Raw genomic sequence first — 17007 nt, 5'->3', positions numbered from 1 at the left:
TAACAGAGGACTTTTTTTCTCAGCAGTTTCAACGCTTCAATTGGGCTATTCATCGCCACGTCAAACCATGAAAAATGTCAACTGAAAAAATTGAAAAGCAACCAATATTTTGACGATGGATTGAATGGAAACTTGAAGGAAAGTTCTTAATTTTGGAATAGAAGCTTGTAATATAATTTTATTTGGAAACATGAGCTTGGTATCAAAATTTTACGCTGTGTTGTTCACAGTTTTTTTAGTATTGCTTGTGTTGAAACCAGACTCTGTCATATCGTATGGCGGTCACAACACAGGTTACCAAACCAATCTTTTTAGAAAAAGAAATAGTATCGATTCAGGAAGTGGAAAAAATGAAAAAAATCAATTTGGTAGTTCACAGGAAGTAATTGAAGTAGCAAGCGGTGAGGGAAACACCGTTGCGTCATCTGGTTCTTCGACGGGCGATGAACAGTTCGACAGTAGTGGTGTTCTCGACGTAGAGTTGCAAAGTGGAAGCGGCGACGGCGATGACTCATCCGACAATGAAATTCAAAAGGAAAATGCCCAAATCAGACTGAACGGCAAACGCCTTCATTCAATCTCAGAAGCCATTACCAAGCTTCTTAATTCAGGACGGAAGAGACTTGACACTCTCACACATGGGAAATACTCTGATATAAAGAAAAAATCTTCAGGTCCTGTTGTGCATGCCTACGTCTCTGATAACCACTACGACAACTATGAAGACCCAATCCCCTCAAAACTATATCGTAAGAATATGCTGCACCATCGCCAACACCACCGCCCCCATTATTATCGTCATCGACGTCTCCCTAGTGAAATGGACTATATGCAGATGCCGTATAATCCCTACGATGAATTCCCCATGGATTATAATGAGGATGTGGCTAAATTTTCCCCCTATAAGAAGCCGATGTATCTTTATTACCCGGAGATGTTGCCTCGTCGGTATGATACGATACCACAGCAGTACCCTGGGGGATTGACAGAAAACATGCAACAAGAGGAGGTGGAGAGAGCCATTTTGTCCAACTATGCTTTGCAACAGGAATTTGCAGGTGAGAGAAAGGGAGAGCCTATGTAGCAAGATGATGTTATGTTTTCATAAAAATACAATGAATCACACCTAATGCAATATATAGAACGACAATAGAATACAGTAGATTTTCTGAACATATTACATCTACTGAGTTTTATGTAGGTTCTGCAGTGAGAAAAAGAAAGGTTGGTATGTGGTATATAATTCATGATAGGAGCCATTTGTGCGTCCTTGGAAACCTTAAAAATTTTATCGATATCATGAAAGAACTAAGGCTCAGTTCAAACGTTCAACTTCACAAGGCTTGTTTGATGTCATTAGGTTCGGCTCATGTGGAATAGTCTCCTTCACAGTTCCCTGCGCCATCTTGAAAGGTAGCCGTGCCTTTGCATCGAAGCAAGACGAACGGTGAGCTTGCAATGATAGAGACCTTTTTTAACACCTTAGACAAGTATTCGCATGTCTCTATCATTGTAAGCTACCTTCTAAGATGGTGCAGGGAACTGTGAAGGGGACTATTAGACGCTTGACCTTAGTATAAGAGCCATTTGGTTTATCAAAGTCAAGGCACAGCTAATTCACAGATCGAATATAGTGTCTCGGGTTTATTTGCGGAGAGAGGAAAACTGGAGGAAACTCTCGAATGAAGCGGGAGAGATCAGACAAACTCTGAACACATTCCATTCATCTTGTCGCTGTCATTGACAAATTTATGCTACATTGACGTTCACGTTTTTAAGCAAATTTTATATCAGTTAAAATTTATCTTCCAGGACTGCAATTCCTCTCGTGCCATCCTAATCCCTGCAAACACAAAGGACGATGTCGTAGAGTTGGACTTGTATACAAATGTATATGTAAGCGAGGTTTTACTGGAAAACACTGTCATAGTAAGTAACACACTCTTTCAAACTTTGATAGCATCATTGGACGTGCACCGTTTCTAGCTTATCTGAACCAGTAATGCTTTCCTATCCACTAAAGCGCCTTAGAGCAAGGATTATATCATAAAAATTCATCAAAAAAGGATTTGATCAGACTAGTTGGCTTGGCTTATTGAGACATCGTACAGACGTTTCGGTCCGATGTTAGACCTTCTTGAGTGTTAAGACGTTGGAGACATAATAAAATAAGCCAGAGTCAACTATATAGTCTAATTAATGATTTTCAACCATAATTAAATAACAAAAGACACGGCGGCCATGTTGGAGGATATAACGGAAGAATTCATTGACAATTCTTTTGTTAAGTTCCTCCATCATGGCCGCCGTGAAAACAATCAATTAAAATTGCCATGAATCCTGGTTGCAGCTTTCACAAAAAAGGTTTTGATTTGTATTTAGTTCGAAGAAAAGATCGATGTCGCCCCAGTCCCTGCTTTAATGGTGGCTCATGTACTGAAGTGGCAAATGGATACGAGTGTACCTGCCAAGATGGATACAAAGGACAAAACTGCCAGGGTAAGTAGATAAAAACCTACTCACAGTCTTGCACTTCAAACCAAATGTCATTCTCTTGAGTATTATTAGATACACTTTATTTACTGAGGGAAACCGTTATTACAGGAAAAACTGTACTTTCCCTCACGGCCCTAATTTACGACCCTATTATTTCTCGTGCTTACCAGTAAAACTTGAGAAAAAACGATGAAGGAATGACACCAAATTTTTATCGACATATGGTTGTCCGAAACTGGAAAACGTCGATTGGTTCTGTGAATGACCAACGTTTGCAACATGTCTTACGACACTTTGAGTAGTAGATTTATTTGTTCGGCTTGGGGGTTTAAATTGTTTTGCAGTCTTTAATCGTATAAATATTGTTTTAGAGGAGACAAAATGTAAGTACAACTCTTGCCATAATGGAGGTACTTGCACAGAACTCGACGATGGCTTCCAATGCACATGCGCACCAGGTTTTCAAGGACGTACTTGCAAAGGTGGGATTGACATTTTAATCTTCGATAAAACATGATCATGTAAATAACATCCTTACTGGCACAAATACTGCTACAATATGGTCATGTGGCCATGGTCATTAGGTCAAGGGGGTCGTCCAAAAACTGAATACGTACGACAATAAAGAATGACAGGGTGACTTGTCCAAAGGTACACTAGATCCACCAAAGAGGATATTCTAGTGTACAAAGACAAAACATTCCATAAGTCTTATCCCAATTCAAATTATGGACTTATTAATGATAATACCCAGTACGTTTAATTAGTAATTGTTTTTGCGTTTGTAGAGCGCACGTCTTGCTACAGCGGTCCATGCAAGAATGGCGGAACTTGCTTAGAGACAGTAGAAGGCTTTACTTGCATCTGTAAAGCACATTGGAGTTGTCGCGACTGTTCATGCCATGGTAAAAACAATGATTTATTCTTCATGATACTTTATCAAATCTCATTGAGGTCTCAGATCTATTCTTAAGCTAAGACTGTATTTACATGTAGTGTCCAGAGGAAAGTAAGGAATCTAACTTGAATGTTTTATCGCTGAATCACACTATTATTTCCACTCTTACCACTTTTTGTTTCCCACGTTGACATGAATGGTAATTTGGATTTAACACTGGTTTCACAGAGTGGCTCTTCTTTCACTGGATTCCAATTAGAATTTAGAAGTTATTTATTTTCGTGAAGGGAGGAAAAGCTGGAGAACCTGGAGAACCTGGAGAAAAACCTTTGAAGCAAAGGGGCGGGGAACAACTCTATTCACATACGACTATGAGAGTCCGGGAATAACATTGCTAAATCACCAATCTACTGATTCTTTATTCCTGTTACTGTTAACTGACATGAAGCTTTCTTTTTCTACAGTTTCACCGTATCTTGAGGGTGAACAAGAGAAGAGAGGAGATGCCTGTCACCCTAATCCATGTCATAACAGTGGGACGTGTGTCTCTACTGAGTTTGGATTTAAATGCTACTGTCCAGTTGGATACATTGGAGATACATGTGATAGTAAGTGAAAGTAGTGGAGTCCACATTTGAAAATCTTGTGGTGCCTTAATCAAGTTCCACGTGACCAGACTCTTTATGCTACTGCTCCACAATCGCGAACGTTTATAAATTTTTCAATCATCCTTTGCGAATGTAGAACTTACCGTCTCAGTGATTACTCCCACTCATTCTGGCAAACCCACTCCATCCCACCCCGCTCTGATGTGGCATGACTATGGTCATTGGCACACCTGTGCAGCACCGGCCTGTCCCTAAAAGACTGTCACCAGCATCCCCGGGGTGATCCCCAGGAAATCCCTTGTCTATCCTCTTGTCCTGACTGCCATTAACTACCGTGTCATTGGATTCATATTTACACCACCAGCATACACTGAGAAGGAACTTTTTCGAAAATAATAAGTCTTCTGTATTGAAGCCACATACCTTGATATTTAGTATGTTCTTGTTTACAGCAAAAGACTTCTGTACCTCTGACCCATGTTTGAATGATGGGACTTGTCACCAGACGCCTACTGGGTTCCGCTGTCTGTGTCAGCCTGAGTTTAGAGGCAAAACCTGTGAAAGTAAGTGTAATCAGTTGGTATTTAAATGCAATTCCAGGAATAATTAGCCAACAATCAGGTCATTTATGGTTTATGAAATTAGGGCAACGGTTTGTTTTGATAGGGTGCATTCTGGTCTCTCTTGGGCAGCAACACGTATTTACGGCGTTAGGGGGTGTCCGGAGCACCGCAGGACACCCCCATGGATCCGCCCCTGAATTTATCAGGAATCTATCAACTTTGCTACGGTTTTCTTCTGTGACTTTTATGTTTACTGGTATTCACATCTCATGATCATTTCTCAGAGGAAAATCACTGCAAACCAGTAAATCCTTGTGAAAACGATGGCTTTTGCATCGAAACAGAGGACAGCTACAAATGCCACTGTAAAATAGGATATCATGGATATAACTGTGAAGGTAAGATTTCTTTGTCCGCCAAGTTGTTAGGTTAAAGTAATTGATATCCTAACTAGATATTGATATCCTTGTTTCTGGGAAAAACTGGGAGACACTGCTCCCTTCCCCCTCCCTCCAGTCCCTGAGGGGGCATCTTCCCCTCCCCCTCCCCCCAGTCCTGTGGGGGAGGCTACGACTTTGCAATATAGACAGTCTTTAAGAATATTTCCTTTTTAACAGAAAGACAGTTTTGTAAGCCCAATCCGTGTAAAAGTGGTGGTGTATGCCTACCTGACGAGGATACCTACATGTGTACATGTCCCGTAGGGTACAAGGGAAAGAACTGTGAATGTAAGTAACTGCAGAAAAGGAAATAGAACAACAGATTTTGTATGCCTGTAAAAAATCTTTTATGTGCCGTGAAAGTATACCATGCCGTGGTCTTTAATGCTAATTTGGTGGGCGATAGGTCGTTGGCATGGTGGCGTCCTTTTTACACTTCTTCCAGAATTCATGCTCAAACGAATTTTCTCTCTTTTTGAAATTTGTATTTCCTCATGAGAATAGCAAGACAATTGGTGCTACTTAACTGAACATTAGAAAGTGTCCAAGGGATTCTGGTGGCTGTAGTCATAACGCCACTCCCAATACCTTCCTTTGCTGTATGCCACGATTTTTCAGTTATGCAAAATTTGATTGTTCAAGTATTTGAAAAGGACCCTTTTGATTCAGTATTTCCAAGTGCATCTCAATTGCGAAAAAATATTATCAATTTATTAATGGCTTTTTTAATTATCAATCGTTTATGATTATCAGAAGATTCAAATTTTTCGCTTTTCTAACTGAGCTGCTTTGGGAATACATATGCTATAAGAGGTCTTTAGGATACAAGGTTACAATATCTCAGTTTATATGGGACCTCTGTGATTACCTTATTCTGCTATGCTATATGCTTTCAAATGCATGAACTGTTTGTTTGTTTGAATGTATATACCTTTATTTCTCTGCATGTGATTATCGTTAGTACGAGACCTGTGTTCGTCCGGTCCTTGTTTCAATAAGGGAACGTGTATCGATACAGAAGATAACAACTACAAGTGTTTATGCACTCAGCAATGGATAGGAAACCAATGCGAAGGTAAAATAATGTGCACCTACCTGCAAATACGGCCCTTGTTCTGCTGTTCCTTCACTCGTGTCTGCCACCTTATTCCTCTCAATCACCTGCGAGTTTCATCTTGGACATCGATCATGAGCATTATGGCTGCAACATTATGGCATCAGCTTCTCATCATCATTGAATGACATTTCTTTCTTCACGTTTCATGATGGAATTCTTGTCGTGTTACTTCATCATCATGGCATTTTCATGATCTTAATTTTTGTCAGTCAACGGACGTTAAGCTATCATTTACATGGGCATCATTTAGTAGCATGCATCATTATCATGATCTTGGTTCACTTTAGCAACGGACCAAAGCTTGTCACATCGATGTAACATTATCATGGACATAGACATCAGTAGTAATACATCATTATCATCACCTTCATTATCATGAACTTCATTTTAGCAAGGGACACGAAGCCTAAGCATGTCACATTGATGTAACACAAACATTGTCATGGGCATATCAGTATACATCATTATTAGCGCCATCATTGTTCATTTTCAGCAAGGGATACGAAGGTTGTCACATTATTGTAACATGACCATTGATATGAACATCAGTAGTCATAATGCAGCGTTGTCATCGCAAAAGGGTTTTTCTCGAGTGTCATCTTGGAAAGTGAACATCATTTTTTGTATTAAACTTCTCAACCAGTGAGTTCATACAGGATATCACTTGTCAAAAAGATGTACCTTCATTCTTCAACATTATCGTCATCAACATACGAATCCTCATCAACATCATCACCACCATCATCATCATCATCATCATCATCATCATCACCATCATCACCATCATCATCAGGGTAGCGATAGAAAATCCGTTTATAGCGCTTTCCAATCACACGCCCATAATCGTATAATTTGCCGTTGCGACAAAATAAAGTTTTGGCCTATCAATCAAAATGCTTTTCATGACATTGTGGAAAACACAAAGTTTTCGAGAGCACATGCGTATGGAATGTTGTGAAAACGCCTCGATGGTTTGTTTCATGTATTTATATCATCTATGTATCTGTTTTCCAGCTAAGAATCCTTGTTATCCCAACCCATGTTCCAACGACGGACACTGCAACATAGTGGACGGACATTTTGAATGTCACTGTGCTATAGGATTCAAGGGAGAGAAATGCCTAGGTAAGCTCAGAGTAACGACTAACTTCCTATTTTCTATTAAATATCCATTTACCTTTTACCTCACATCAAATTATAGTAAAAACATGAACTAAAATACAAGCAGATGAGAGGTAAAGGATACCTTCACAGGTTTCCCCAATTACGACGGTCCCTACGAATGAGATTTTAAAAATTGAATATATTAACTTTTAAGTTTTTTAAAATAAAAATTATAAATAAAGTGACTTGGTAAACATCTGACCACGTGATGCAAGGAAATTTGGAGTCGCCGGCGAGAATGATATTATGATACGGTTAAGTTTGTAAGTTCTTGAAGGCTGTCATTGTCAGTGGGCGATAGCAGCACATGATGTATGATTATCCCTGCTTTGGGGGCATACAATTGCAATTACAAAAAATCCCCTTGTGAGGAAATTATTGCGCAACCGAGCATCTTTTAAATGTTAAGCCCATGTTGCTGATGTTTCTAGTAAATTATTAACCATTTTCTTAAATTGTAAAAAAATATATTTTTGAATCACACAAAATCGAGATTAGAAGATAATATAGGTAAGTTGTAGTGCTTGGGAACGAGGTTGTTCCGGGCGGAAGCCCTTGGAATTAAATTCGGAAAAATTAATTTCCGACCTCGCTGGGATTCGAACCCACGACCTTCGGAATTGTACTACCGATGCTCTACCAGCTGAGCTAGAGGTCAGACTGAGAGCAGGCCGGGGTGAAATAGATGTTAGGTCGCGGTAATTATGATGCATCTCAAAATCGAGATTAACTGACAACTGACGAGCACATGTTAGTCCAGATATTTGGGTCACGTGGGTCACATATCACGTGAGTAGCGCATACTGTTCGTTGACAATTACAATTTATTTCAACGCACACATAAACATTCGGTACCCAAGTTCAGTCAGCTTCACCATCTCCCGATGTTATATTCTTAATTAATATTTTTTGTGTCAACAATTAAATATGAGTTTGACGCCAAGAACATTGAATTCAAGCTGAATTAAATTAAAAATCAATGATGACAAACAAATACACGAGACGACTGCTATGTCTTTTATTAATAATGGTTATGAAATGAAATGAAAAATCGGATTGTATAGTTGTCGGTAGAGAGTTTATCCTAGTACGCATTATTCTGCGAATCGCTGCTTTTTTTTATTTATTTATTTATTTATTTTTTATTTTTTTATCTTAATTCAATTCTTCCATTCCTTCCTTCCTTCCGTCCTTCCGATTCGGCCGCGGACGCGCTCGGAGGCTTCGGGGGGTGCCTGCAGGTTCTATTTTCGCCCAGGGTCCGATTGGAAGCTCCTCTCCTTCCTTCCTCTTCATTCCTTCCTTCCTTTCTTCATTCCTCTTATTTCTTCTTCCTTCCTTCCTTTTCTTCCTTCCTCCTTCTCTTTTCCTTCCTTTCTTCTTCCTTTTTTCCTTTCTTCATTCCTTCCTTATTTTCTTCCTTCCTTCCTTCCTTCCTTCCTTCTTTCCTTCTTTCCTTCCTTTCTTCCTTCCTTCGTTTTTCCTTTCTCGTTTTTCATATTGTTTTTCGTGTTTTTTTATTCAAGCCTCATTGTGATGGGAAATTAATTAATAATAAAGGTTTCTATAGCACCTTCATCAACTATATCTATTGTATTACATTGGATTATTCTATTATTTTTGCACTCATTTCCTATTTTAACTCAGTAAACTTTTAAAAGTTTAAATACAAAGTTCAATAAGTATTTTCAGTTTACACCATCTTCATTGGATCAATTCATACAACAATCGATTTTCTTCCCTTTTTTACCATTATTATTCGACTATGTAGTTATTAGGTTCACAAGTCGAATATTTACGAGATTTTTAGTTTGTGAAGTTCAGTTCCTTTGCTTTTCAGGAGACAGGTCAAACTGACCGTTAATGTCATGATTTTCAATAACTTTGTTGAGTTCAAGTGATGCGGTTTGCTCTGCAAGTTGCTGCTTAGAAAACAATAGCCTTTTCGAAGCTTGTCGAAATTCGGGGAGAAATATAATGTAGACATAAGGACTGAAACAAGAGTTTAAAGTCGTTATAAAATCAGATAGGAATGATATCAGCTTCATGTTGCACCCAAGACCAAATATTTCAATCGATAAACCGTTCATTGAAACTTTAAAATAATAAGCTACCCAAAACAATAATGGTGAGTAACAACAACCAAAAAGTAGTATGGAACACAATACCATCCTGACCGCGTTCGATATTCGCTTTGCTCGCACTTGCCTCTGAATATCAGAAAGATTGACTTGAACGACTGACGGCCTTTTAAGTCGTAATGACGTCAAAATGCTTAGTACAAGAACTAAGGAAAAAGAAGATATAAAAGTGACGACCAACAAAGTCATTCCTATGCCATATATGATGGTATATGCCACAACACGACAAGTATAAGTGCCATTCTCAAAATGTAATGCGGCAGTGAAAAAAATGAATATGCAAACTACCATGGAAAATCCCCATGAGCAGCTCACTGAAGCAACTCGTTGTGCCATTGTATAAGGCCGCAGTCTAATGGCAGTAACCCTTGTGGCTCTGTATCGCTCAATACTGATTATAACTAAAGTTATTAGACTAACTAACCTGGATGCCAATTCGAAACCTTTTAAAACCTTACACAAATTCGAGGCAATTTCAAAACTCATGAACATCACCCAAGCGTTTTCGTTGACAACAACAGGGACATTTTGGAAGGTATAAATGAATATGACAAGCGTATCTGAGACAGCCATATTAGCGATCAAGTAATGCATATTCCTTTGCCTAGTGTATTCGATAGCGATTAAGATGACCAAGACGTTTCCAAAGACCCCAAATCCTGCAAAGAGTATGATGGTCATCACTTTAACTGTTCGCACAATATCAGAGTCACTTGTGCACTTGAAATAATCTTGGGTGAAATTCGAAGCATTCATTTTTTCGGTTCTTAAAATTTCATAAAGCTTCTTCTTTGAATTTCAAACTAAATTTTCTTTAAAAGCGTTGTTTTTGTCCCGCACAGTGTAGCAAAACAACTTGAGATTTTAAAATTGCAGTCAGTATCGTTTGTCCAACAGGCTTCCTTATTTTTTTATTTGAATAATTTGAATATCAAAGTGCAGTCGATGTTTACTCTCTAGTGGTGCTGAAATATTGCATCCACTTTGGCTTGTGCTGTTATTTCTATATTTGAATAAAATGAGATTAAAAAATTGAATATAATAACTAAATTATAAATGACACGAAATGACTTGGTAACCACCTGACCAAGTGATGCAAGGAAAGTTGGAGTCGCCGGCGAGAATGAAAGGGCTGATTGATGAGGTTTAGCAAGTTTGCAAGTTCTTGAAGCTCGTCATTTTCAGGTGGCCAATAGCAGCACATGATTGCCATACATGATGTATGATCATCCCTACTTTGTGGCATACAAATACAATTACAAAAATCCTCTTGTGAAGAAATCATTGTGCAACCGAGCATCTAGCCAAATGTTAAGCCCATGTTGCTGATGTTTCTAGTAAATTATTAAACCATTTTCTTAAATTGTAAAAAATATAATTTTGATTCACACTAACTCGAGAACAACTCACAACTGACGAGCACATGTTAGTCCAGATATTTGGGTCACGTGGGTCACATCACGTGAGTAGCGCATAATGTTCGTTGACAGTTACAATTTATTTCACCGCACACATAAACATTCGTTAACCAAGTTCAGTCAGCTCCACCAGTTTCCGATGTTATATTCTTAATTAATATTTTTTGTGTCAACAATTAAATATGAGTTTGACGCCAAGAACATTGAATTCAAGCTGAATTAAATTAGAAATCAATGATGACAAAAAAATATACGAGACGACTGCTATGTCTTTTATTAATAATGGTTATGAAATGAAATCTTAAAAAGCGGTTTGTATAGTTGTCGGCAGAGAGTTTACCCTAGTACGCATTATTCTACGAACTGCGTGCATTCGTTTTTGTTTTTTGGGGGGGGGGGGGGGGAAGGAATCGCCTAAAGGGAGAAGGAACAGGAAGGAAGGAAGGAAGGAAGGAAGAGGAAGGAAGGAAGAAGGAGGCGGGAGGAAGGAAGGAGGATAAGCGCCCCCGGTCTTCCTCTTCCTTCCTTGTTCTTCTTCTTCCGTCCTTTTTTTTTTCGTTCTTTTTTCCTTCTTCATTCCTATATTTTCTTCTTCTTCCTTCCTCCTTCTTCTTTCCTTCTTTCCTTCCTTTCTTCCTTCCTTCGTTTTTCCTTTCTCGTTTTTCGTATTGTTTTTCGTGTTTTTTTATTCAAGCCTCATTGTGATGGGAAATTAATTAATAATAAAGGTTTCTATAGCACCTTCATCAACTATATCTATTGTATTACATTGGATTATTCTATTATTTTTACACTCATTTCCTATTTTAACTCAGTAAACTTTTAAAAGTTTAAATACAAAGTTCAATAAGTATTTTCAGTTTACACCATCTTCATTGGATCAATTCATACAACAATCGATTTTCTTCCCTTTTTTACCATTATTATTCGACTATGTAGTTATTAGGTTCACAAGTCGAATATTTACGAGATTTTTAGTTTGTGAAGTTCAGTTCCTTTGCTTTTCAGGAAACAGGTTAATCTGACCGTTAATGTCATGATTTTCAATAACTTTGTTGAGTTCAAGTGATGCGGTTTGCTCTGCAAGTTGCTGCTTAGAAAACAATGGCCTTTTCGAAGTTTCTCGAAATTCAGGGAGAAATATAATGTAGACATAAGGACTGAAACAAGAGTTTAAAGTCGTTATAAAATCAGATAGGAATGATATCAGCTTCAAGTTGCACCCAAGACCAAATATTTCAATCGATAAACCGTTCATTGAAACTTTAAAATAATAAGCTATCCAAAACAATAATGGTGAGTAACAACAGCCATAGAGTAGTATAGAACACAATACCATCCTGACCGCGTTCGCTGTTCGCTTTGCTCGCATTTGCCTCTGAATATCAGAAAGATTGACTTGAACGACTGACGGTCTCTTAAGTCGTAATGACGTCAAAATGCTTAGTACAAGAACTAAGGAAAAAGAAGATATAGAAGTGACGACCAACAAAGTCATTCCTATGCCATATATGATGGTATATGCCACAACACCACAAGTATAAGTGCCATTCTCAAAATATAATGCGGCAGTGAAAAAAATGAATATGCAAACTACCATGGAAAATCCCCATGAGCAGGTCACTGAAGCAACTCGTTGTGTCATTGTATGAGGCCGTAGTCTAAGGGCAGTAACCCTTGTGGCTCTGTATCGCTCAATACTGATTATAACTAAAGTTATTAGACTAACTATCCTGGATGCGAATTCGAAACCTTTTAAAACCTTACACAAATTCGAGGCAATTTCAAAACTCATGAACATCACCCAAGCGTTTTTGTTGACAAGAACAGGGACATTTTGGAAGGTATAAATGAATATGACAAGCGTATCTGAGACAGCCATATTAGCGATCAAGTAATGCATATTCCTTTGCCTAGTGTATTTGATAGCGATTAAGATGACCAAGACGTTTCCAAAGACCCCAAATCCTGCAAAGAGTATGATGGTCATCACTTTAACTGTTCGCACAATATCAGAGTCACTTGTGCACTTGAAATAATCTTGGGTGAAATTCGAAGCATTCATTTTTTCGGTTCTTAAAATTTCTTACAACTTCTTCTTTGAATTTCAAACTAAATTTTCTTTAAAAGCGTTGTTTTTATCCGGCACAGTGTAGCAAAATAACTTGAGATTTTAAAACTGCAGTTGGTATCCTTTGTCCAACAGGCTTCCTTATTTTTTGATTCCAATTTGAATATCAAAGTGCAGTCGATGTTTACTCTCTAGTGGTGCTGAAATATTGCATCCACTTTGGCTTGTGCTGTTATTTATATAATTAAATAGAATGAGATTAAAAAACTGAATATAACAACTTAATTGTAAATAACACGAAGTGACTTGGTAACCACCTGACCAAGTGATGCAAGGAAAGTTGGAGTCGCCGGCGAGAATGAAATGATAGTGATACGGTTGATTGATGAGGTTTAGCAAGTTGGCAAGTTCTTGAAGGCTGTCATTGTCAGTGGGCGATAGCAGCACATGATGTATGATTATCCCTGCTTTGGGGGCATACAATTGCAATTACAAAAAATCCCCTTGTGAGGAAATTATTGTCCAACCGAGCATCTTTTAAATGTTAAGCCCGTGTTGCTGATGTTTCTAGTAAATTATTAACCATTTTCTTAAATTGTAAAAAAATATAGTTTTGAATCACACAAAATCGAGATTAACTGACAACTGACGAGCACATGTTAGTCCAGAAATTTGGGTCACGTGGGTCACATATCACCTGAGTAGCGCATACTGTTCGTTGACAATTACAATTTATTTCACCGCACACATAAACATTCGGTACCCAAGTTCAGTCAGCTCCACCAGTTTCCGATGTTATATTCTTAATTAATATTTTTTGTGTCAACAATTAAATATGAGTTTGACGCTAAGAACATTTAATTCAAGCTGAATTAGATTAAAAATCAATGATGACAAACAAATACACGAGACGACTGCTATGTCTTTTATTAATAATGGTTATGAAATGAAATTAAAAAGCTGCTTGTATAGTTGTCGGTAGAGAGTTTATCCTAGTACGCATTATTCTACGAATCGCTGCTTTTTTTTTTCTCTTAATTCAATTCTTTCGTTCCTTCCTTCCTTCCTTCCTTCCTTCCTTCCTTCCTTCCTTCCTTCCTTCCTTCCTTCCTTCCTTCCTTCCTTCCTTCCTTTCTTCCTTCCTTCGTTTTTCCTTTCTCGTTTTTCATATTGTTTTTCGTGTTTTTTTATTCAAGCCTTGTTGTGATGGGAAATTAATTAATAATAAAGGTTTCTATAGCATCTTCATCAACTATATCTATTGTATTATATATGATTATTCTATTATTTTTGCATTCATTTCCTATTTTATCTAAACATTTAAAAGTTTAAATATTTACGAGATTTTTAGTTTGTGAAGTTCAGTTCCTTTGCTTTTCAGGAAACAGGTTAATCTGACCGTTAATGTTGAGTTCAAGTGATGCGGTTTGCTCTGCAAGTTGCTGCTTAGAAAACAATAGCCTTTTCGAAGCTTGTCGAAATTCGGGGAGAAATATAATGTAAACATAAGGACTTAAACAAGAGTTTAAAGCCGATATACTATCAGATAGGAATGATAACAGAATCAAGTTGCACCCAAGACCAAATACTTCAAACGAAAAACCTTTCATTGAAACTTCAAAATAAAAAGCTAACCAAAACAATAATGGTGAGTAACAACAGCCATAGAGTAGTATGGAACACAATACCATCCTGACCGCGTTCGATATTCGCTTTGATCGCATTTGCTTCTGAATATCAGAAAGATTGACTTGAACGACTGACGGCCTTTTAAGTCGTAATGACGTCAAAATGCTTAGTAAAAGAACGAACGAAAAAGAAGATATAAAAGTGACGACCAACAAAGTCAATCCGATTCTATATATGATGGCATATGCCACAAGACTACAAGTAGAAGTGCCATTCTCAAAATGTAATGCGGCAGTGAAAAAAATGAATATGCAAACTACCATGGAAAATCCCCATGAGCAGGTCACTGAAGCAACTCGTTGTGTCATTGTATGAGGCCGTAGTATTAGGGCAGTAACCCTTGTGGCTCTGTATCGCTCAATACTGATTATAACTAAAGTTATTAGACTAACTAACTTGGATGCGTATTCGAACCATTTTAAGACCTTACACAAATTCGAGGCAATTGCAAAACTCATGAGCATCACCCAAGCGTTTTCGTTGACAGCAACAGGGACATTTTGCAAGGTATAAATGAATATGACAAGTGTATCTGAGACAGCCATATTAGCGATCAAGTAATGCATATTCCTTTGCCTAGTGTATTTGATAGCGATTAAGATGACCAAGACGTTTCCAAAGACCCCAAATCCTGCAAAGAGTATAATGGTCATCACTTTAACTGTTCGCACAATATCAGAGTCACTTGTGCACTTGAAATAATCTTGGGTGAAATTCGAAGCATTCATTTTTTCGGTTCTTAAAATTTCTTAAAGCTTCTTCTTTGAATTCTAAACTAAACTTTCTTTAAAAGCGTTGTTTTTGTCCGGCACAATGTAGCAAAATAACTTGTGATTTTAAAACTGCAGTCAGTATCTGTTATCCAACAGGCTTTCTTATTTTTTGATTCCAATTTGAATATCAAAGTGCAGTCGATGTTTACTCTCTAGTGGTGCTGAAATATTACATCCACTTTGGCTTGCGCTATTATTTATATTTTTGGTTGAAACAGGTGTTTTAGCTTTGGTTGTTCAAATTCAATTATCTAAGCTTTAATTTCACTTAATATATCCTGTCAACTTGGTCGAGATAACGAAAGACTTCAATTCCATGAAGATCAATAACTTCCACAATGAAGTACAGTCATACCACAGGTAGCCCAAGCTTGGTTTCTGTGGTGTCCTGTTATAAGGAAATGTATGGGGATTCATCAAAAATTTCAATAAAATCATTAAAACGTGAAATAAAGACTCGAAATTTTACCCTATCATTGAGAAATAGCACTTCTTTCGCTCTGCCTGGTTATTTTTTGAATTTAGCCCGTTTTAAGGATTTTTTCCCCCACCAGTAAGAAATAAGAGAAGGTTGGAAACTCGGGATCCAAAAGCTTTTATGATATGGTAAAATTCCGAGGCTTTATTTCACGTTTTGATGATTTTATTGAAATTTTTGATGAATCCCCATACATTTCCTTATAACAGGACACCACAGAAACCAAGCTTGGGCTACCTGTGGATAAAGCCTCATAAAATCGTAAATTTAATTTTCCAGACCTTGTTTTCCTGTTCTGTATTTCCCCATTTCCCTTTTGAATTAAAAATAATAATAACTCCTGGAAACACTTTTCTAACTACTTTGCAAATGAATTTACAACCAGATGGTTTGGTTCAAAAAGTAAGTTCCCACGCTACGTTATACGAAAGTAAAGAATCAGGAAAAAGCGTCTCTTTTCCTTTATTTGAAAATACAAAATAATTTGAACACTTGGCAAGTCAATGCAAAGTTTTATTTAATGTCACTTATTAATCTTCCTTGGTTAAACGATGTTGACTCCGCCTTTTTAATTTGACATAGATTATTCCTGCCAAGTTCAATTGAATGCTGACGTTTCTGAAGAAGTTATATAGTCTTCCACATTAATCGCTTCGCTGCATCACGAAATTCAGGCAAAAATATAATACATACATAAGGATTTAAACAGGAATTTACAAGAATTAAAAATTCAAATAGCGATCTTAAAGATACATAGTTGCAGGGTTTAAAGATTTTAACCCCGTCGCTGTCACTTAGCTCGAAATAATATGCAATCCAGAAGAAGTTTGGAAAATGACAACACAAAAAAAGAAGCGCGGAATATACTACCATCCTGACCGCGTTCGCTATTCGCTTTGCTCGCACTTGCCTCTGGTTCTCTGAAAGATTACCTTGGACACCTGAAGGCTTTTTGAGTCGTAATGATGTCAAAATGCTTAACAGGAAAATTAGGCAAAAAAATATAAGTAGAACAATTGGGACAAAAACCAAGGACGCTTTGTAAGCAGCGTTAATTTTGAACTTGCAGACATAAGAACCGTTGTAAATTATAATTTCTGCCTTGTAGAACATAAATATTGAGCAAATTACCAATGTAATAATCCAGGAAC

The 17007-nt window shown here is 37.5% G+C and overlaps 1 protein-coding gene across 1 annotated transcript in view; it reads left to right on the top strand.

Annotated features, from left to right (window-relative positions):
* Positions 1–190: 190 nt before the first annotated feature.
* LOC116299772 (uncharacterized) overlaps positions 191–17007 on the top strand; it is a 30056-nt gene continuing 13239 nt past the window's right edge. The window contains exons 1-11 of the mRNA XM_031708490.2: positions 191–1058; positions 1813–1929; positions 2383–2499; positions 2868–2978; positions 3285–3401; positions 3859–4002; positions 4455–4565; positions 4850–4963; positions 5183–5293; positions 5967–6080; positions 7137–7247. Of these exons, the coding sequence (XP_031564350.2) occupies positions 191–1058; positions 1813–1929; positions 2383–2499; positions 2868–2978; positions 3285–3401; positions 3859–4002; positions 4455–4565; positions 4850–4963; positions 5183–5293; positions 5967–6080; positions 7137–7247 (2035 nt within the window). The remainder of the gene's footprint in view (positions 1059–1812; positions 1930–2382; positions 2500–2867; positions 2979–3284; positions 3402–3858; positions 4003–4454; positions 4566–4849; positions 4964–5182; positions 5294–5966; positions 6081–7136; positions 7248–17007) is intronic.

This window comes from Actinia tenebrosa, unplaced genomic scaffold (assembly GCF_029948245.1).
Source record: "Actinia tenebrosa isolate PJP-AT-01 unplaced genomic scaffold, QUT_ActTen_1.0 PGA_scaffold13__45_contigs__length_12533684, whole genome shotgun sequence".
Taxonomy (NCBI): domain Eukaryota; kingdom Metazoa; phylum Cnidaria; class Anthozoa; order Actiniaria; family Actiniidae; genus Actinia; species Actinia tenebrosa.
Note: the sequence above shows the minus strand (reverse complement) of the source record. Positions and strands in the feature narration are given on the sequence as shown.